The sequence below is a fragment of the Scardinius erythrophthalmus genome, assembly GCF_964197995.2.
Source record: "Scardinius erythrophthalmus genome assembly, chromosome: 25".
In the NCBI taxonomy this organism is placed as follows: domain Eukaryota; kingdom Metazoa; phylum Chordata; class Actinopteri; order Cypriniformes; family Leuciscidae; genus Scardinius; species Scardinius erythrophthalmus.
The window spans coordinates 21,936,204-21,957,725 of record NC_138245.1 but is presented as its reverse complement, the minus strand read 5'-3'; the positions used below and the strand labels follow the sequence as shown (position 1 = coordinate 21,957,725).

Here is a 21,522-nt window from a genome sequence, read left to right as displayed (position 1 = left end):
ACAATTTAATTGAAATATTTTAATCAAATCCACAAATTCGTTTGAAGAACCAAATTAGCCAGAGATCAGTCATGATTAGAAGATCTGGCATCTGTCAAATCATCTCAGATGTCCTATTAAGCATGTACAAAGAACGGACCCCTGATATAGACATCAAACAGCTTTAACATCTCATGCAAACTCTATCCCCTATCCCTCATAACCCTAACTGACTTTATCCCTAAACACAACCCTCACAGCAAAACTTTGTGTTTTTACATTTAAAAAAAAAAAATTCAATTTAGTATGATTTATAAGATGTTTTTCCACAAAAAAACAAAACAAAAAAAAAGTCCCCACAAGGTCAAAAATTACTGGTAGCCTACTACTATCTTTGTAGGGACATTCGGTCCCCACAACGGAGGGTTTACCAGGACCACACACACATACACACATGTACGCACACACACACAGCCACAGCAGACAGGACGTAGAGCTTGACATCATTTCTCCTCAGTCCGTGCAAGAAGTAGTTCTGCGTGTTTGTTTCCCGCATTCGAGCTGAGAACAAGGTGGTAAGTAGCCTAAACTTATCCCGCTTTCTAGACGACATCATGTGACATTATACTAAAACCTATTTAAACTTTATCAAGCCCGATTTGAATATAGGCTATACGTGATAGATTATAATGAGAGAAAGCGGTCTCAGAGTTAACTGAGTTAAGATGAACTGCCATCTCAAAACGTGCTTTTTTTTCGATCTACTTCTTTTTTAACCCACACGTTTAGCCAATGCAATGCTAATCAATCCCATTTTACTACTAAACAACAGGTTACAGTTACAAGATTTATTTCGAGTTGAACACGACTGCACGAGTTTCCACCTCGAAGATTAAACTTGAGCTGAACTTAAAGTGGAAACAGTTCGAACGGTTTGACTCTTTGATAACTTATCCATGTTTGTTAAACTTAAAATGTTACTTTACTATCCTAAATTGTCCGTAAGATTTACGGATAGCTACTTGAAACGTTTTCGTTTGGATGTAGCTAAACCATGGCTCAAAAGAACGCTTCCTACCTTAGTTTTTTGGCATGTAATCGGCGTTCAAGCGTTTGGCTACGCGAGCCATTTGATGGCCAAAATGCTGTCTAAGGCTAGTGACTAAATGCACCAGTTGTTTAGATTATATGGTTTTATTCTTGACCAGTTATTAACTTACTACTCTAGTGTGGAATACCTTTCAGTTTGTGTGTAAATTAATATTGTCAGATTGGATTGTTTCGTACTACAAGACGTTTAGATTTAGGCGACTACGAGAATTCATCCCACACATTTTTGCATAAATTTATTGGGGGGGAAATCGGTTTAATTAACCAGAGATCTAGTAGCAACTGTCACTTAGTTGGTAGCAACTGTCAAAAACTTATCATAATATCAATGACTCCAGCAAATAAGGTTACTAAGGAAAGTGCCGTGTTACGAATATAATGTGAAACTATTACCTGCAGTACAGCAGTGTGGGTAGGCTACACTGTAAATGTTTCCAGGGAAAAAAAACATGTTGGTGACCGTATATTTTAGAGTTCTTAACTGACATTAAATGATATAGTGCAACATAAAACATTCCAATGTACATAAAAGATTAAAAAATAAATAAAAAAAATTAGCCTACAACTGTGATGGTTCATGCAGGGAATTCTGGGAATGTCCATTTCCATTGAACTTAAATTAAATAACATTATTCAAATATATTTTTTTTTTTTCAAAATTAACAAAAAAGTAAATCAGTACATCAATCCATCTTCTAAAAGTCAATTATGAGTGTTTATATTTTAAACCTGTCAGGATGTTTTTTGCTGGAATTTGCATACATACGTACGTCACTAACCCGTGCGTGTCTCGTCATGTTCCTACATTTTATAAACTTTGCTCTGGCTATTTTGATGCGTGTATGGTGTGTGAGTGAGTGGCATAGTTGTCATAATGAGGGAGAAAGGTTGACATGGAGCACGCTAAATATCAAACCTCCGGGGAATCACCTGTTTTATAAAAAACTATGAAGAGAGGAGAGTCTGCTGGCAAAAAGAGAACATGACGGAGCTCGTAATAAAACTGGAATCAACATTGGCTTGGCTTTTCAGAGATTGCGAGAACTGAAGGATTTGTAATGTTTAAGCGCTTTTATTACTCAACAGGCGAGTAAGGTTTTTACTGAACCGATAAATTGCCATATCTTGCTCTCTAATGGAGTCCATTGTTAAGCATTATCGATTGTGAAGGGCCATTTCATTATGGTTGTTTTATCTGTGCTGGATTTTATTTTAAGGAAGAACCTTGTCTATTAATGGGCATAGTTAAAGTAACGTCTTCAGATAGTGCTTCAGATCCTTTCCATCTAAACTGGTTATATCTCTCTTAAAGGGATAGTTCACACAAAAATGAACAAATCTGTTTACCACTCAGACCTGTATTAGGTTCTTTCTTCTAGTGAACACAAAAGAAGATATTTTGAAGAATGTTGGTAACCAGACAGTTAATTGTAGCCTTTGACTTCCATAGTTTTTTTTTTTTTTTTACTACTATAGAAGTCAATGGCTACGGTCAACTGTATGGTTACCAACATTCTTCAAAATACCTTATTTTGTGTTCAACAGAAGAAAGAAACTGATACATATTTGGAATAACTTGAAGGTGAGTAAATGATGATAGAACATTTTTTCTTGGGTGAACTATCCCTTTAAGCCTAGAATGTTTTATGAGCAATAGGGCCAAAAGTAACCATAACTTAATTTTACAATATTTTATGTGAAAGTGTACATATTGGCCTAAGGTATGATAATTCATATTTTTTACTTCTAAAAACAATATTTGATGCTAAAATTACATATATTGTCAATTATAATAGTAATTTGACTATATACAGTAAGGTAAGGATAATAGTACAGTTAAACATGTAACATGTTTTGCTAGTAGCATTTTTGCATTGTTTTCTAGTCAAATGTACATATTTTACAGTGTAGCTGTTTCTAGTTTTAGATGTAACCCATGTGAGTTTAAGGGGAAAGGAAATGAGAGGGCCCCCCCTTGTTTTGCACTTTTAAAGATATTCTAGCTATCAGAGAGGCCGATAAGTAGGCTATGCTCGGAGTTATATAGTGGGGGTGGGGGCTTGTTTTTTTTTTTTAATCTCTCAAGTTGAGAAAATCACACTACACGCATCTTCACAAAAGTGAGGCAGAGATCAGTTAATGTAAAACCCAAAAAATCCTTCCCTTAGCAGACCACTCCACACCTCACTTGAAACTCTCACTGTAGTGTTAACATGGCCTGACTCTTTAACATGCCCTGAGCAAAACAAGCCTCTTACGCCTCTGCAAGTTAAAAAGCTCTGGCTGGCATCCAAGGCTAGTCTATTAGAGCAGGGTTTTTCTCAGCACCTCAGCAGTTTTGATCGCTGTTTCGCCGTTTCATTTTTGCATGAATTTGTTTCTGGTGTTCGTCAGTGAATAGGAAACAAAAATGGAAAATATCAGACACTGTTTATGTTTGGTAACACAGAAGAATATGTTAATTTAAACAGTTTGGGTTAATCAAAGTGGCTGTAATCATTGCTTCCAGTGTTGATTTAAAAAAAAAAAAATTATGTTGGCTGTAACCAACGATAGTGACACATGCGCCACAATATTCAGATTCAAACGCAAGAGTTTGTCAGGAGTTAACATTTGAAATGCCTAGTTCGGTGATGCAAAACACGATCAGATGACTGGCATCTGTTCCTGTGCAGATAGTGATACATAGTGGCTCCATCCACTTTATTTATCTTACGTTTTTTATATATAGAAAAAAGAAAGGTTGCAAACATTATTATTATTATATATTTTTAATTATTATTATACATTATATATTTTATTCATCAACCATGGCAGAAAGTTTTCATATTTTTGCATTAAAAAAAATTACAACATTTAAATAAAATGTAAAGTCTGTACAAATACTAGAAATCGTGAAATAATAGAAATAATTAGGCTTTTCTAAGGCTCTGTTTTGCTCATATTGTATTATATTATGGATTGCTATGAATTTTGCATTAAAAGCAGCTTGTGTTGGGGTAAAGACCGTTAATTAAAATACTTTAATGTTCTCAAAACTCATAAGACTCATTAACAAAGACCGCAATGCATTGTCAGCATTTATTAACTAACATTTGCTTGCTGTATGGTTCTCTTCCGAACCTTACCTCAAGGCTCACACAGAAAGTTTGGACAGGAGTCCTGTGAAAAGGGGGTCCCTTTTGCTGAGTAAAGGGCACATTTCAATGAGCAATCAAATCTGAATAGTTTGGCAGACATTGAGGAGCCTCTTGTTTCAGTAATGTGAGAATCCCACTGGCTCTGGTGTTAAACATATTGGTATGCAAATGAATTAGTGCAGACAGGGTGTTTCCCTTGATGCAGCAGAATAACTGTCCTAATAAAAAAACACACAGGAGAATTTCATAATTGTGCTTTATCTGTTCTTTGACCATGCAAAGCCAGATTAGGCAGCAGTGTGGAGCCATGGTAACTTCATGAGAAACCTTGTTATCTTTAAAAAACACAGGCTGCCCATGTACCAGGCCCAGAGCAAATATTACTTTGGCTTAATACATTTAAATCCACTTGCATGGAAACTAATATGTCTTTCTTACAGCTGTTGTAATTTTGTAGTCTTGATTAGTGTTCTGAATGAACCGCTTGTTTCTCAGCTTAAGCGAATGAGAACGTTCTGGATTCATTAGCCCTGGATTGGCTACTTAAAGCTCCCTTGCGTTGCTTTTGAGATTAGTTCACTTTGAGTAATGAACGGTGGGGGAGACTCACTTTGCTGACTAGGTAGATTTGGCTGTGCTGGCCAGAGATGTAATTCTGTTTGGTCTGTAGTGAGACAGCTGTCTGGCAGGGAGAGACGGTTCTTCTGAATCAGCTGAACGTCAGCTGATCTCACATCCCCCACTCCATTACCAGCGTCTCCCTGCTCCGCCGGACACGGATCCCTAACAGATGAGGAAAGTCCTGGACTTCCTGTTTCTCATATAGGATCGAATGCCAGCTTTGCTCTGCGGTCACATTGGCTGTTGTTTCTGGGATAGCTTTGTTTTTTTAAAGTAAAGCGACTGTTCCAAGGATGTTTATTAAGGACTTCAAGTAGGCTATTTAAGTACCATGCATCAAGTCAAGAGCTCTAGACTGGGAATTGTGGGAGTAGCTGTCTTTGACACTCATCAATCTAAAGATGGATTTGCTGCATTGATGTGATTGGTCCAACGCAGTCAGCGGTGCTTTATTTATGTAGATGTTCAGCGTGGATGTGGTGGGGACTGCATTTTTGCAGTCTCGGGAGGCAACAGTTGTGACCTTTCTTCAACTTCCTCGTTGTATTTTGGAGGGCTCTCCATTATGTTTTAAGTAGACAGACAACGTTCCTTCCTTTCTTCCATTTAGGTCAGTTCATCATGATTGAACATAAAAACATGATTTAAAAAAAAAAAAAAAACAGAGGCAAAATTATTCTTTCTTTTTAGCACTACCTCAAAGAATGAGTTTTCTCAGTGGAGTTTTGGGATAGATCACACAATAATTCTGTCATTGTTTACTCACCCTCAACACAAAACAGGAACACACAAGAAGGAATTAAATGCAATTACATGCATTTACAATAATTGTGTACTGTAGCTTCAGAATGATCCATATGTTCATAGTTCGTATGTCTTCTGTGCTATATTTTAAGTCGTCTGGTGGTTTTATGTGAGGAAGTGACTAAACTTTAAGTTGTTATTCACTGAAAACTCCTTTTGCCATGTTTATTAACAAAATCTGATTTGTGAAGGAATCATTCACACCACGTTGTAAAGTAAATCTGCCAATTCACTGAATTGCATTCATGAATCAGATCATTACATAATGGAAAAATAACTCAAAATGTCGATGTTCTTGTGTGTTTTTCAGGAGCTTTGGCAGCAGTGGGTGTTCGCAGTGGAATGAAACATGAGCAGAGGCGCCTACAGCTGTACAGACAGGAAGTGAAGCTGCCTCATTTCCGACTCATTTCCTTCACTGTACTGATTATTAAGAAACAGTTTGACTCCTTTTAGTGTGTTTCACCATGAGGCCTTGTGCTTTGGTTTTAAAAACTCATGACAGGATGGACAGATAGAACAAGGCCATAATGGACAATCCTGGATGGAAGATCCTGTCATTTTCCACCTCAGAGGCCTTTTTTTTTTTTTTTTTTTGTAAAGCAACTTATCCTACACCATAAAAGCCACAATACATTTGGCAGGAACAACCCAAGCCAGAAGTGAATGCATGTTACAGCGGTGGTCCCTTTAAATCTTTTCCTCTGGAAAATCCACCACAAGGTTTAGTTTTTCTTAGACATGATGTTGAGAAGAAAACTGTACTTAGGTGCTTTGCTAGGTGCTATTTTGTTTTTAATGATAGCTGCTCACACCATTCAGAAGGCCGGCATTGTGCCCATCACAGCTTTGCCCTCTCACCACAATGTCAGGACACCAGCAACGAACCAGACACAGTTACACCCTATCACCGAGCCAAGACGAGGTCATTACTGTAGCTGTACATCCTGTATAGCAGACACGGGTGTATCAAAGTGGTTTGACCAACATTATGATCATAAACAGAAACCTTACCTCACCGGCAGACAAGATGACATAGATCTGCCCTCTCTGAAGTGGTGGCTGGTAAGAAGCTGATTATTTTGATTCAGATGGTTTAAAGAGGCCATATTATGCTCTTTTATAAAGTCTTGATTTTGTTTACGGGGTCTACTATAAAAGCACTTTATTTTAAAAACACATTATTTTTCACATATTTGACATTATTGCAGCACCTCTCTTTCCAGTCTGTCAGTAACAGTGTTTCCCATACAATGACGTAACTGTCTGCGTTTCCCATACAATGGCGTAACTCGCTGCTTAACCTCCATAGAACGATGCAGCGTTGAAGAAATCAACTAGCTAGTCACGACTGTTTCCTGAAACCAATGTTGCAAATTTGTCGTTCAACCATGTTGGTTAGTGATGTCACGCAGGTAGAGTAATAACTTATTTTAATTAATCCTTTTGAGATCGAGTTACTGCCCGATTTTTTGCTATAAATTACAGACATGGTATCTGAGGACTATTTTGCTTTATTTCCAGATTCAATCATAGGCTCTTTCTTTCGTGCTAGAACACGTTAGCACATGCGCACTCTTCAAAAATGGTGCTTTAAATCTCTTGACAAGCTAAAAGACGTGAATGAAATTTGTATAAATTCTAAATGAAAGATATGATTGTACTGAATGCGAGCTTGCTTGTTTTGCTCAAGATAAGGATCCACGTGTCAAGCAAACAAGAAAGTGTGCTTCTAACCACAGGTTGAGATCTGTCGTTTTAACCACACAACTTTGCGATGCTGTTTGCAAATGTTTGTTGGAACTGTGGTTTCAGGAAACAGACTCGTTGAACTTTGCTGATAATGACAGAACTTGCGACTAGTTAGCTAACAATTCTTTTGTGAAACTCACCTTTGTTTAGTTCTGGGCTGCGTTCAGCCCAGACAAAAAGTTGCAAAACGTTTTTTAAACTAAAACGGCGGTGCGTTGAACGCCCTGTTCTGATGACGCAAGAGTTGCAACTATGGCAGCTGAGAAGGCCATTCTATGTGTTCTTTTTGAAGAATTTTCAGAGCCTGATGAAATCGGTATAAATACGTGTTTAATACTGAAATACGCTCAATGTACAGTTACAGTCACTGCCCTTGCCGTCCAGAATAAAAGAGAACATCCCAATCGAGTGAAGGGATTTGTAAAAAAATTTGGTTCCTAATTATTGTGATCCAACATTTGCCTCGCAATTCAGGATGAAAAGACAAACATGTCTTCTAATATCTTCAATTGTTGCGTATACCGAGCTGCACACATTTGTAAACGACTTTACTTGGACTCTTTATGCGAGTTTGTGTGGTTTATATACATGTTGCTGCTGATTGGGCTGACATTTTTGGCACACCCACCAAACAAGAGTAAATTTATCAAACCCCGTTGCACACTGTCTCCAGGAAACATGTCATTCAACCCGGAAACCGTAGCAAAACGTTGAAAATCGGTTTGAGCTTGAAGGTGCCTGTGGTCTCTAAAGTCCCTCCTTCCGAAAAGCTCAATGTGCTCTGATTGGTCAGCTGGACCAGTGTGTTGTGATTGGTCAACTGCTTTGAGCATGTTTAGGAAATGTCACGCCCCTTACCATAACCGCGAGTTTCAGGGACTTCAGAAACAGTGCTTCCTGATATAGATAATAAGGATGTGTTGCACTTGGCATGTTTGGTTTGATTAAAACGAGCCCTGGTGCGATTACTCTGTTAGTGCAGTTCATTTGAATAAGTGTAAATGCTGCAATCTGAACACTAGTGGTGCGTACCAAACAAGCGGTCAGAGACCGCTGAAAAGATTGGTCTCGGTCCGCTTCCAAATTAACTCTGGTGCTCTTTGAACGAAATATGAACGAACATGGACCAAAGACATGTAAACAAACTAAAAACGGGACACAATGTCACAAGATACGACCCTAAAAAAGAACAGAATGCTCAAGTTTTCGCCAAAAAACTCAACTCTCTATATGTAGATTTAGCTCAACAGGATCTGTTTTCCAATTTCTGCAATGAATGGGACAGTTAATGTTGGATTTGTTCCTTGATTCATTTGCTAGTCTCTAGACAGCCATTGGCCATTCTAAGCTAGAGACAGAATAGCTCTTGGGATTCTCAGGCATGCCTCTGAAGTCATAGCTGTAGATATCATTTTCATTTCCCTTTTCTGGCACACGGACACGTCAAGGAAAGACAACAGCTGGTGTGTTCATTCTAGACCATCTCAAGTTCACTTACTACCATCATATCTGTTTGCCAAACATCATTAAAGTGATGGCTGTGGATCTAAGAGTCATTATCTGGTTTCCTTAAACAAAAAAGTAATTTTCCCTTGGGAACAAGGGCACAATAGGCCCTTCGGCCCAGCCATGTGTTTCAGTAAGGTTTAATTTAGCCTAATTAAAGGCTTTCAGACCTTTGCAGGCAATGGCACTAAGAGTGCACTCAGATAAGCCTGAAATTGGTTTGCCTGAAGTGTCTTGAGTTTCCATGGCACATAGAAACGTTCGCAGCATTTTTTAATAATGCATTAAGAAAATATACAATAACACCAAAGACCATTGCTGGGATAGTCATCTTTTCTTATAACATTAAAGATGTAGAGATTGGTAGTGAAAAATAAATATTATTTCAATTTTGAGGTTCAGCTCTATAATTTTTATTAATGATATTGCTTTGCAGTCTTTGCAGTCATCTAATGGAACGATCAAGGATGTCACCCAGAAGATGTTTAAGATAATTTCCCCTCCACCTAAAGACACAAGTCCACGGAAAAACCAGTGCCGGAAATGTGCAGTTGTTGGAAACTCAGGCAATCTGTTGAAGTCCAAAAACGGAGCCTTGATAGATTCCCATTCAACTGTTATTAGGTGTGTTTTCTGCTCTTTATGTGTTTAGTCTAAATACAGTAGTCAACATCTGAAGTGGATCAAAAAAGTTCATCAAAGCTGTCCTAAAATAAGAACGGGTATTGTTAAAAATTCATGTGTAACTTTGATGAAAGGTTTTGATCCACTTCAAATGTTGACTAATGTAGTTGAAATGAAAATTAATCAATACAACACAAAAAAGAATTTGTTTTTGTCCATACTATGATAAGTTAATGGGGCCCACATTTTTTTACCTCCTTAATGTTCATTGTAAAGACAAAACAACATTGAGAAAATTTTCAAAAGATTTTCATTAAAAATCCTTTCACATTTCAACCACATTAAGGAATTAAAATATGTATGCTGGTTCATGTTGACTTTAAAGGTGTCTAAGAGAGAAACCTGAAAAAACTATTTTAAAAATGGATTTTTATTTTAAGTAGCCAATAAGTGCTTTTTTTTTTTTTTTTTTTACTAATGCATTTCCACTGGAACGTTCCACAGAATGAATAAGGCCGTAACTGTGGGTTATGAAGAGGATGTTGGTAACCGAACCACCCACCACTTTCTGTATCCAGAGAGTGCGATCGATCTGAGACCTGGTGTCCATCTCGTCCTACTTCCTTTCAAATTGAAAGACATGCAGTGGTTGTCCAGCGCCCTTTCCACAGGAGAGATCAAAATGTACCTCAAAATATTTCTGAAAATTGTGCAACATGTTTTTAATTTAACTAAAAACATTTTATTACTCTAAAAATGACTAAAATGTTTGTATATCCTAAACAGGACGTACATGAGAGTGAAAAATCGTGTAGAAGCTGACAAAGACAAGGTGAGTGTAAATCATGCTAAAGCTTGTAAATCCATAAACACATTCATCTGTTAAGCCTAACTTTACTGTCTGTGTGTGCCGACCAGGTGATGGTTGTAAATCCAGCCTTCTTTAAGTACATACATGACAAATGGACAGAGCGTCATGGAAGGTATCCGTCCACTGGGATAGTAGCCATTATATTTGCTTTGCATCTTTGTGATGAGGTTTGTATTTCTATTTACAGCCAAGATAATCTTTCCTTCGTCACTAGATGATTTCAGTCATGATGTTCAATCTCAACAGGTGTCAGTGTTTGGATATGGGGCAGACAAGCAAGGAAACTGGCACCACTATTGGGAGAACAACAGATACGCAGGTGCCTTTCGAAAGACTGGCGTCCACAACGCGGATTTCGAGACTGAGATCATTCGTAGGCTCCGCGTAGAGAGCAAAATCAAACTGTACAGATGAGTCTGTAATTATGGCCTTTATTGACTCAGTAGTGCTCAGTGCCATGGTGTACTGCAGCCGTATGGAAGCCAAAGAGACGCAGATCTGTGATCCACCCGACCATTAATTGACCACTGTGAACTGCACTGAACCAAACCCACAGACATCAAGCTGTAGTCCTAAGACCAAATGAACAACTCCTGTTCTCTAACAGCATTTTACTCGATATGTGCCTGAAGAAAAAGACGGATGTTGCCTTCCTCCCCAGTCTGGCATTGAAACATTGAAGAAGATGAACAGTAAGCAAATTGGCTTGATCTAAGCCTCCTTATATACTTCTTTCTTTCTTATTCAAGCTGACTAGCCTCACACAGTGTCTGCACTGCAAATGTGCAATTTGTGACAAAACTAGATGGGTTTCTCGTGTAATCGACAAAGCTGTCTAAACTGCAAGAAAGATGTTGATCATCAGCTCCATTCACTTGCGGATGTTATAAAAAGCCATTTTTCAGGGCATTAAAGCCTTAGTCAACATGAAGCAGCATTCGCAACCCACTTTTCCTAACAAAATATCCAATGACGAAAAAGAGGGCGGGGTTGATTTGAACCATTGGTAATTGATTGGATTGTGAAAAGTGGGTGTTAAAGGGGTCCTATTGTGCCCTTTTATCTACTCGAGCCCGATTCATACCCTGACAATGTTAACAATCAAGAGGATTGTGCAGAACAGATTTCAAGCACGGATTTCACAGGACATTTCAGAGTGGTATGGTTTTTGTGTCATTTTCTTATAGATACGATGTAATCCACCATTTAATCATATTTGTCGGAAATCTATGGTAATGCAAACAGTAATCGATCACAAAATCATGGATAATTTTCCTAAGGGGTGGTGAACAGTCTTACAAAAGCTAAAATAAAAACTACATCAATACTGTAAAGTTAAATAGCAGGCCAGCGGGGGCAAAGCTTTCCCTTCCTTTACATCATAGCTATCATTGCACTTATGATTGGAACTGTTAATAGAAAACACAACTACAAATAATAAGACATACTGACAAGTTGTGATCAATAAACAACAGATGGGAATGGCTACGTCTTTCAGGAGAAGCTTTTGTGCGTATAGCCTGCATTGTACTCTCTTCCGGAAGCTGTTTTCCGTAAAAAACGACAAACGTTAAGGTTATAATGGTCAGAAACAGTGTAAAAATTAATTTTAACCTCTCTAAGTTCGTTAGCCTTAGGCAAACTTTTTCTGGGGTGTAAAAAACAGCGACAACAACTCTTCCTCTTCCTCTTCTCTAAAGCAGCCCAACATGGCTTCACCCCCTTTGATGCGTGTTCCCGGGGACAGGGTTGAGTAAATGATGAGAAAATCAAGAAAATTCATTCTTGGGCTAACTAAAGTACATAAGATATGATTAAATTTCATGTTGACTTTAAACTTTAACATGCAGTACATTAAGCATTTTAGATTGCAAGTTTGTGGATTATAAGGTTTCAAAAGATTGAATAAGCAATAAACACATTTTTAAAAATCAGAAATGATAGCGTATTAAGACATTCACAAATGTTATTTTAGACAATTACAGAGATGCACTGACATTGTTCAAGTCACCACACATTTCCTGCATTGATATTTGAAGGACTCTTCTAACCTTAAAGTTCTCTTCTAATTTAACCATACTGCCAATGAAATCACCTAATTATACCCAAAACACATGCCGGAAGATGTATATCACACAGATCTGTGAAAGTATTCTAGATTGCAGTTGAGAGTGTGGAGTTTCCTATGGTTATGTGTTTAATAGCATTATATACCTTTAGACCAAAGCCGTCCCTAAAGTCGCATCTGGTCGCAGTGGCCTTAAAATGACCCGTTGGCACTCATACAGCCTGCCTTGTGATTTACAGTTCTGGATAAAGCAAATGCTGTACTTTCATACATGTTTGATTCTTTATCTCTTATTCCTGAAATACAATTGATCTCTGTATTTTTGTAGTTGAAATTAATGGTTATAGATGTTCTGTGGTTTTTTTTCCCTTTTCTAGTTTGCATAATTGTGAACTTTAAGGACTGTGACAAGGTTGAAACTTGAGCTGTAATTTCGATGTCCGTTGCCAAGTATTACCACACGTGTGTTTGTTATGTGGTTTTATGTTCTTGAATGTATTTTGGCTTTGCATTGCTTCATGTCAGTCAGTGGCTATCAAAGTTTACAGAGTTTTCATGGAAAGGAGAGTCACAGAAAATCTGAAAATACACAAACACTCAAATCGGGACATTGAAGATTTAAGAGTTTGGACAAAGTTCAGTTTTATTCTAATTAGAAACAAAACCAAAGCATAAACAATAAAAATATTTGAATTAAAAAGTCACAGTTTAGGGCATCCAGCACAGTATTAAAAAAATATTTGATAATTTTGCATAAATAAAAATACAGAAAAACATACAAGCCTTTTTTTTTTTTATGAGATATACACAATACATAAATATCTCACAACACCATAGTTTTCCATTCAGGTTCTTTAACAAATAAAAAGCAAATTCTGAAACAACATTTTCAACTTGTACTGTAATACGTGACTGTGTATATACAAGATCCTATGATCCAAGTAGTGAAATAGTTCAATTAAAATGGAATATTTATTCCACCTCCCTGCTGGAATAATTATCTAGGAGGAGTCTGAGATATTGAGCAGTACAGTCAAGAAAAGCTGTGGCCAAATTACTTTTTATCGTTTTGTTTACAGCCCATATATTCAAACAACATATGGCTGCAGATGTAATATTCCCTGGGTGTGACATAATTTGAAAAAATGTCTTCTGCCACAAGTAGTTATCTACTCTAAAGCACTTTAAGAAGTTAGTACATGTTCAAAGACTGTCCAGCTGAATGTGATGGTTTGATCCCATTGTAATGGCCAAATTGTGTGGTGTGTGCACATCTTTGTAAGCTTCTGTGTTCATGATGTTTTGTGTGAACCTGTGATTAATCTGTGGTCTGTTTTCAATAAACCACTTACTTAACCATTTTTTTAGTTATTATCTTATCTGAAGTTACAGAAACAATGGTATTTCACCCAAAATCAAAAGAAAGACGTTTTAGGACATTAAGGTTTTATTAAAACATTTTTTTTAATTCTGGGATATATATATATATATATGTATATATATATTGAAATAATTGAAAAAGCACTTTTTATACCAAAAACATTTACTTCATTCATTTTATTGAAACTAGTAGTATTTTTGTGCCATTGATGTAACAAAATACTGTACAGTATTGTAAGAGAATAATGCATGATAATGATAATTCAAAATAACCAAGAATTTGGGGGAAAGTGTGCTAAACTATTGAGAAAATGCACAATACTAATATCCTTGGTATATAGAAAACCTTTTTTCTTTTAAATGTAGGTGAAATAGGACCTGAATGTGTTTTTGTGCTATACACCCAAGCACACGGTTTTCATCATTCATTCATTTGTTCATTCTTTTCTTTTCTAAAATAATTATGTTGTTATCAAGTTACCCAGTCACGGAGAATTGTGCTTTAAAGCCGTTCTTTTTTTGTCTCCATTTCTTAGCAACACAATCTCGACATTACACTTTCTGTGGCCTGACATAAATGATTACTCACATTCAGTTCAGTTCAATGTAACAAATGACATGCGGTTCATGCTGTGTGGAGCAGTTTTAGGATGGTTCATTTTACTCAACGAGCGTTCGGTTAGGATGGATCATGGGGCATGATCCTCATGTCTGAGGGACCTGAACAACCACTAACTATGAGAATTTTTGTCCACAGCACAACTCGTTCCACATGTCCCATCTCTCCTGGCGCTGTGAGTGCTGCTTTGTCATGCTGATTCTTCATTACCGATGGTTCCGTGGGTAGACTTCAAGCCCCTCATTTCCCAGGGTGCTTTGGCAGTAAAGTCAACCGTGCTATGATTTCAGATCCTGGCCGGCTTCATTCGGTGAGCATAGAGACAAATGATGCTGGAAATAAGCCCGTTCTGTCTGGCTGTCCCTCGATGTAGCCATGCTGAAAGGAAGATATTACTGGCTCTGGTTAGAGTCATCAAAAGGAAGGACGAGAAATTCAATTAAATGAAAGGGCGGCGCATGACAACATGTAATGAAGAAATAATATCATAAACAAGGGCTGCGCTTCCTGACTTAATGAAAATGAAAAAAGCAATGCTGCGAACACAGAAGATGCGGGATGTAAAAAAAAAAAAAAATACAATTCACGATCCATTTCACTTTCAAAGCTCTTTCCTGCATGCAAAGAGCCTCTCTATGAATCTATAAGAAATGTATTCTTTTGATGGGCCATCCAGAGGCTATTTTTCCTGTAGAAGCATCTGCAGGATATTAGACAAGCCCGCTGGAGACATGGGCGGCTCTCTGACTCAGAATAAAACATGGACCCTGAGAGCTCTGCTCTGATCAGTTCCATCTGCTCCCATGAGATTGTGGGATAGATCTCCACACACAGCATGACTGTAAAAGGCTAACAAGAACCCTGCCTCTTCCTCGTCAAAACCAAATTTAACCGTAACAAGGCTTTTGAGCCATTTATCACAGCGATACTTCAAAGGGCCGAAAACAACTGAGAATTAAGTAGAAAACTCAAAAACGGAATGTAAAACAAGAAAGCGCAATAGAGCTGTTCATCCAGAAAGAATTTGTATGTCAAAGATTCCCTCAGGATTCTGCCAAGGGTTTTTAAATAACGGTTTTGGATTTTCTGTGGTTACCTGAAGATACTTGACATGTTTGTTCTACAACATAAATTACACATAGTCATTCAAGCATTCATTTTAAAAACCCTATGTTAAACTACATTTTTTTTAAAAAAATGGTAATTGAAATAAAGCTGAAGTAACATACAATGTAAATACTGGGAAAAAAATGTAAACTAGTGAATGAAACGAAAATAACTGAAAAAAAAAATTCAGTATAAGCTAAAGTACTAAAATAACAAACTGAAATAAATAAAGCTATATAAAAATATCAAAAAATAAAATTACAAAAGAACATAAAATATAAAAGCTAATTCAAAATATTAATAAATACTATAATAGTATATAAATAATACTAAAATAACAGTGTAGCGATATATAAGCAACTTACCTTTAAAAAGCACACAACGGTTTCAAAATACACATTTGAGATATGAATGTGTAATTTATGTTGTTGAGCTAAACAGGAAAGTTTCTTATAATAATTTTACTCACAGAGCCTTTTTCTCATATACTAAAAAAATATCAGACATTCCCAAGGGAACCCATGGCAAATTAGCCTTGCGGATTGGCCTTAAAATTGACATTATGACTTAACAGTTCTATTATTAAACAGTTATCTGGAATGCTTGAATCTGATTGGTCGATTGTGACCGTGGACCACAAAACCAGTCACATGGGACAATCTTTTGAAATTGAGATTTATACATCATCTGAAATCTGAATAAATATTTTTTCCATTGATGTATGGTTTGTTATGATAGGACAATATTTGGCCGAGATACAACTATTTGAAAATCTGGAATCTGAGGGTGCAAAAAAATCTAAATATTGAGAAAATCTCCTTTAAAGTTGTTCATTTATGTCCACGATTGTGCAGCATTCACTCACAAAAATAAATGTTTTATATATTTACGGTTGGAAATTTTCAAAATATCTTAATGGAACATGATCTTTACTTAATATCCTAATGATTTTTGGCATAAAAGAAAAATCGATCATTTTGACCCATACAATGTATTGTTGGCTATTGCCACAAATATACCAGTGCGACATGTGACTGGTTTTGTGATCCAGGGTCACTATTCTGCAAATATTTTCGTATAATGACCACTAAACTTTAAAATTGGCTGCAGTCCCACACTTCCTACATAGCTGTGCAAGTGCCATGTCTTTCACGCTCTTTTAAATTGATCTCAAATCAGTTGTTCTTTTGTTCTTATACTCACCCACCAATCAGCATCGTCCTCTCCAAGTACCACCAGAACGTCACCCTCATTGAAGGTGAGCTCATCGTGATGATCTGCCACACAGTCATACATGGCCTTCACACGCCTCAGCTTCGACTTCATCTAAACACAAGTACAAAACAAAAAACTGCATCATGTGGTTTCTCACTAATATTGCTTTCCTTTTAAACTGTCAATTTGTTGAAGCGAAAACCTCAAGTATGAGAAACATTTCAAAAAACGCCTGTGTCTTTCCAACAGCCAAAAACACATGCAATAAAATACCATTCCTCTAGACCTAGCAGAAAAAAACAGCAACATGGAAACAGGCTGGTTTAAGCCGGTTTGATGCTCGGACGGCCAGCAGAGCACAGACATGTAAAACAGCTGGTGAAGCTAGTTTTCTAAAGAAATGAATACTTTTATGTATTATTTAACACAAAGATGCGTTAAATTGATCAAAAGTGATAAATACATAAAGACATTCACAATGTTACAAAAGTTTCTATTTCAAATAAATGCTGTTCTTTTCAACTTTCTATTCATCAAAGAATCCTGAAAATGTTTCCAATATATAGCAATATAACTGTTTTTAACATGTATTAGCACATTTTTACCATACATTATTATTGTATGGTTTTACGTTGCTAGCATGAATTGGCATGTTTTTGCACATTGCTAGCATGAATTAGCACATTGCTAACATGTTTTAACACATTATTAGCATTAATTAGCATGTTTTTGCACATTGCTAACATGTTTTAACACATTGTTAGCATTAATTATGTTTTTGAACATTACTAGCATGAATTAGCACATTGCTAGCATGAATTGGCAAATTGCCAACTAGACTGGAGTAATGATATTGAAAATTCAGCTTTACCATCACAGGAATGAATTACATTTTAACATAGAAACCAACTATTTTAAACTGTAATAATATTTACTGTGTTTTTGACCAAATAAATGCAGCTTGGTGAGCTTAAGAGACTTCTTTCAAAAACATTTAAAATCCGACCCAAATTACATGGTCAAATGAGACTTTTTCTTGAGGGAAAAGACCTGTAAGAAATAAGATTTTCCTCTGAAGACATTTCTCCAGTTTCTCACCAAAGTTTTTCTGGGCAGTGGGTGAGGAGCAGTGTGGCAGGAGGAAGAGGAGCTTCCGTTAGTCTCCAGGCTAAAGGAGCGGGGGGAGGTGGGAGACAGGCCCGGGGTGTGATGTCCAGCACTGCTGATGGGTTGTGGGGTTTGGTACAGGAAGTGAGACGAGCCGCTTTCCCCATCTGCTCGAAAACCTGCTGAGAGAGAGATTACAGCCACGACACATTGTAACAAAAAACATGGGCCGAGATAAGCAAAACAACTTAAATGAGAACAACGTAACGGAGATAACCGGACATTTAAAGCATTACCTCGTTCTGGTAGCTCAGATAAGGAGTTGAGAGTGGATGTCGTGTATTTGGGAGAACCTGAGCTGAAACAAAAAGTCTTACGATCAGTAAATTGTTCAAAAGTGACAGTAAAGAAATTTTAGAGATTTCCAAAGATTTCTGTTCTTTTGATCATTCCATTCCAAAGAATCGTGAAAAAAAATGCATCATGGTCTCATTTTTAAGCAGGACAACCATTAATAACAATTAAATTGATGATGATAATAAAATTCTGCTTTGCCATTACAGGAATACATTTCGAATTATATTAAAATGTAATATAATTTTTTTTTCATTTGTAATACTATTTTATAATATTAATGTTTTACTGTATTTCTGCTCAAGATAAGATACTTCTTTCAAAAATATTTTTTTTAAAACAAAAATCTTACAGACCGCAAACTTTTGAACAGCGGTTTATTCACTTAAAGATTAATAATGATTATTCATGTTTAATATTTGCATTTCTCAGTAAAAGTTACCAGCCAAATTCTGGTCCTTTACTTTCCAAATTTTAATTACATTTGTCACTTTCTTAGGTCACTTAGCATTTGCATAAATACCATTTGTCAGCTTTCAATACAAAACTGTGTGTGTGTGGGGGGGGTAAGCAAATAGCAAATAGCCAAGAGAGGTCAGCATTTGTGGCTCCAAAAAGCACTTACACACACTTCTGGAAAGGTGAGTCTGGACCACCGAAGCTTATCGGACATGAAGGTACTCCATAATCTGGAAATAGGAAGTTACGACAGAAAGAAACATTCATTTTCATTTTTAACCCAACGTCGGGTTCTGACGTCAACCCAACTTTCATTTCCAACCACACTCATCCCCTGACTGATGTTACTACTTTCTACTCAAGGGCCTTGACAGAACTGTAGTGTAGTAAAAAGTACGATATTTGTCTTTCAAGTGTAGGGAAGTTAAAGTAAAAAGTTTCCAGAAAAAATAATACTCAAGTAAAGTATAGATACTCAAAAAGTGTACTTAAGTACAGTACTCAAGTACATTTACTTTGTTACTGTCCACCTCTGCACTTTACAATAAGGTAATAAAACTGTAATAAAAGTATATTCACTAGAAATTCCCTTGACTTTTCCATGATTTTAAAGAATGTTATTAATTTCTATGACTTTTTCAGGCCTGGGAATCATGATTTTAAAAACCCAGATATTTCCATGGTTTCCATGGCAACGGGAATATGCATCTTTCCAGGTCTGGCACATACCTGTAGGTCCCTGCCGTGTAGAGTGGGGGCTGGGGGGCACCTGAGGGGCGGGCTCAGAGTAGGTGCGCTTGTGTCGGATGACAAGAGGGGGAGGAGGGGTTCGTTTCTTACTGCTGATTACTTCATGGGACGTCCAGCCATCAGGTGAGCTCATGGGAGGGGGAGGAGGGGGGACGTTTGGAGCTGGAAAGGACATGAGGAGAGTAAACAAGACTGAAGAGAAGAGAAGAGAAGAGAAGAGAAGAGAAGAGAAGAGAAGAGAAGAGAAGAGAAGAGAAGAGAAGAGAAGAGAAGAGAAGAGAAGAGAAGAGAAGAGAAGAGAAGAGAAGAGAAGAGAAGAGAAGAGAAGAGCGTTTTCTCACCTTTGACCCGGGGTGGGAGTGGCGGTGCGGGTGATGAAGGGGGTGGCGGAGGGGGACTGTCAAGGCTGCGTGTCTGAGAGTTGGGACTGGCATACAGGTCCCTCCGGTTATCCCCTCGGGCCATTGCTAGCCTACGACCCACGTTGAACAACCCCCCTCCGCCACTGTGAGAGGCAGAGTTACTGTGATACAAGCTGAACGGCCGTCCTAAGCGCTCCTTCTTCACTGGGCCCATCTACAAATATGGGCCTTCACTGTTACACATCAGACAATGAATTGCACACTACACAAATACAATCCGTGCATCCGAAATTGCATACTTCTAAGTAGGCACTCCATTTGAATTTACTTCGGTATTGTTAAAAAAAGTACGTTCTACATAGTATGAATATGGGTAATATGAATGAAATTCAGACGTACTACATCTGTCAGTTGCATTGCTTCACTGCCATTCATAAATCCAATCGCGTGGCCTCATGGGATAGTAAAGTGTCCACTGAATACACACTTCAGAATCTCACCGGAAGTAGGTCATCCGGGTACTTTTCGCCTACTGTTTTCAAATACTATGTATTCGGACAAACTACTCTGTTGGCGTAATGTTTTTCGCATACTATATAGTATGGAAGTATTCAATTTCGGATGCAGTGAAGGTCTCATGTATTATGCTCTATTAGCATATATGCAAGTTTGTTCTGTAAGTTATGGGTGGTGTAGTCTTCTTATGTTGTCACCTTGTCATCTAGGTCGTCATCACTCTCGTAAAGGTCATCCTGCCGGAGTCTCCACTCATATTCCACGTGCACGTGCATGTTAAACTGGTTGTTCTGTGACTGGTGGATCTGAACATGACACATCATTAATTTAACATGTAGATCAATCCTTTTTTGACAATTGGATTTCCATGATTTTTCTAGTTTTTGAGATCACTGGGTGAGGATTTTTAAAGATTCAATTTGTAGAGATTGCTGATTGCTTTTGGATGTCAAGTAACAATCCTTGAAATTAATCAGTTTAACAAAGTTTTACAAATGTCTCTATGCAAAAATATGAGTTGTGTAATGGAAATTTTACATTTAGATGTGTTCTTTTACTTTTAGGTGTGTGCAACTTGTGTTAACGTTGAACATTTATTTTTACTCATAAGCATTTAAAGAAATATAATCATATAAGCTAAAGTACATTATTAAAGATATGTAACCAAGTTTTAGAAATGTATAAGTTAAGATAAGCTTGCAGGGACAAAATGTTCTGGGTTAGAAGACTAAGTAACAAAGAGACAATGTGTACTCCAAGTGACCTATTGTGTACTTCAAGTGTGAAAAGTATGTGTGCAGCTTTGATGAAAATAGAGATAAGCAAAATGTGTGAATAAGAGCAGCAGCTAAAAACAGGAAACTTTTGCAGACGTGATATTGTTCTGTCTAGATAGAATTTATGTTAGACGAGATCTTGAACAAAGAAGTTTCCTTTTAAGGTAAACCAAGGCGATCTTTTGAGACAGACCAGGATGTGTTAAGAGTATATAAGCTGGGCAAAAAGGAGAAGTCAGCGCCTTCTCATATCAGATGCTCTCTGTATGTGAATGCCAATTTCTTGCAAGAAATAAACATTTTTTGATACTTTGACTTTTCAAAGGTTTCCACTTGTCTCCTTCCTCCTAGCTCTCCAAATAGAATTATTTCCACAACAGTTGAGATTCAAATGCAGAAAGG

At 37.2% G+C, this 21,522-nt stretch overlaps 2 protein-coding genes across 8 annotated transcripts in view; one reads left to right on the top strand and one right to left on the bottom strand.

Annotated features, from left to right (window-relative positions):
* The first annotated feature begins 455 nt into the window (after window positions 1-455).
* Window positions 456-21,440, top strand: st3gal8 (ST3 beta-galactoside alpha-2,3-sialyltransferase 8). 4 transcript variants are annotated; one of them, XR_014029516.1, is made up of 10 exons: window positions 460-554; window positions 5,965-6,719; window positions 9,349-9,536; window positions 10,041-10,220; window positions 10,323-10,368; window positions 10,455-10,574; window positions 10,654-11,099; window positions 14,613-14,784; window positions 16,796-16,839; window positions 20,554-21,440. XR_014029516.1 is itself a non-coding variant. In XM_081358209.1 (7 exons), the coding sequence occupies exons 2-7, from the start codon at window positions 6,396-6,398 to the stop codon at window positions 10,819-10,821; spliced, it is 1,026 nt and encodes a 341-aa protein (XP_081214335.1). In that variant the 5' UTR covers window positions 460-554; window positions 5,965-6,395; the 3' UTR covers window positions 10,822-13,836. The 4 variants fall into 4 exon arrangements, 1 of the variants encoding a protein (XP_081214335.1); XR_014029517.1 differs by lacking the exon at window positions 20,554-21,440 and adding an exon at window positions 17,913-18,361; XR_014029515.1 differs by lacking the exon at window positions 16,796-16,839 and having other exon boundaries at window positions 456-554.
* Window positions 14,008-21,522, bottom strand: part of unm_sa1614 (un-named sa1614) — a 40,112-nt gene continuing 32,597 nt past the window's right edge. Inside the window, exons 21-28 of one of the 4 annotated variants that reach the window (XM_081358205.1) lie at window positions 20,542-20,649; window positions 19,808-20,042; window positions 19,446-19,628; window positions 18,883-18,946; window positions 18,200-18,261; window positions 17,895-18,082; window positions 16,785-16,907; window positions 14,008-14,852 (exon numbers count right to left, since the gene is read on the bottom strand). In XM_081358205.1, the coding sequence (XP_081214331.1) occupies window positions 14,778-14,852; window positions 16,785-16,907; window positions 17,895-18,082; window positions 18,200-18,261; window positions 18,883-18,946; window positions 19,446-19,628; window positions 19,808-20,042; window positions 20,542-20,649 (1,038 nt within the window). In that variant the 3' untranslated portion in view covers window positions 14,008-14,777. Of the gene's footprint in view, window positions 14,876-16,784; window positions 16,908-17,894; window positions 18,086-18,199; window positions 18,262-18,882; window positions 18,947-19,445; window positions 19,629-19,807; window positions 20,043-20,541; window positions 20,650-21,522 lie in introns of all 4 variants that reach the window. The other 3 variants (XM_081358204.1, XM_081358206.1, XM_081358207.1) reach the window with 3 other exon arrangements.

Coding starts and splice junctions, on each gene's coding strand:
- st3gal8 (XM_081358209.1), top strand. CDS start 6,396: ATGATGTTGAGAAGAAAACTGTACTTAGGTGCTTTGCTAGGTGCTATT. Junction 6,720..9,348: donor CCTCTCTGAAGTGGTGGCTG/GTAAGAAGCTGA, acceptor ATTGCTTTGCAG/TCTTTGCAGTCATCTAATGG. Junction 10,221..10,322: donor TCCACAGGAGAGATCAAAAT/GTACCTCAAAAT, acceptor TATCCTAAACAG/GACGTACATGAGAGTGAAAA.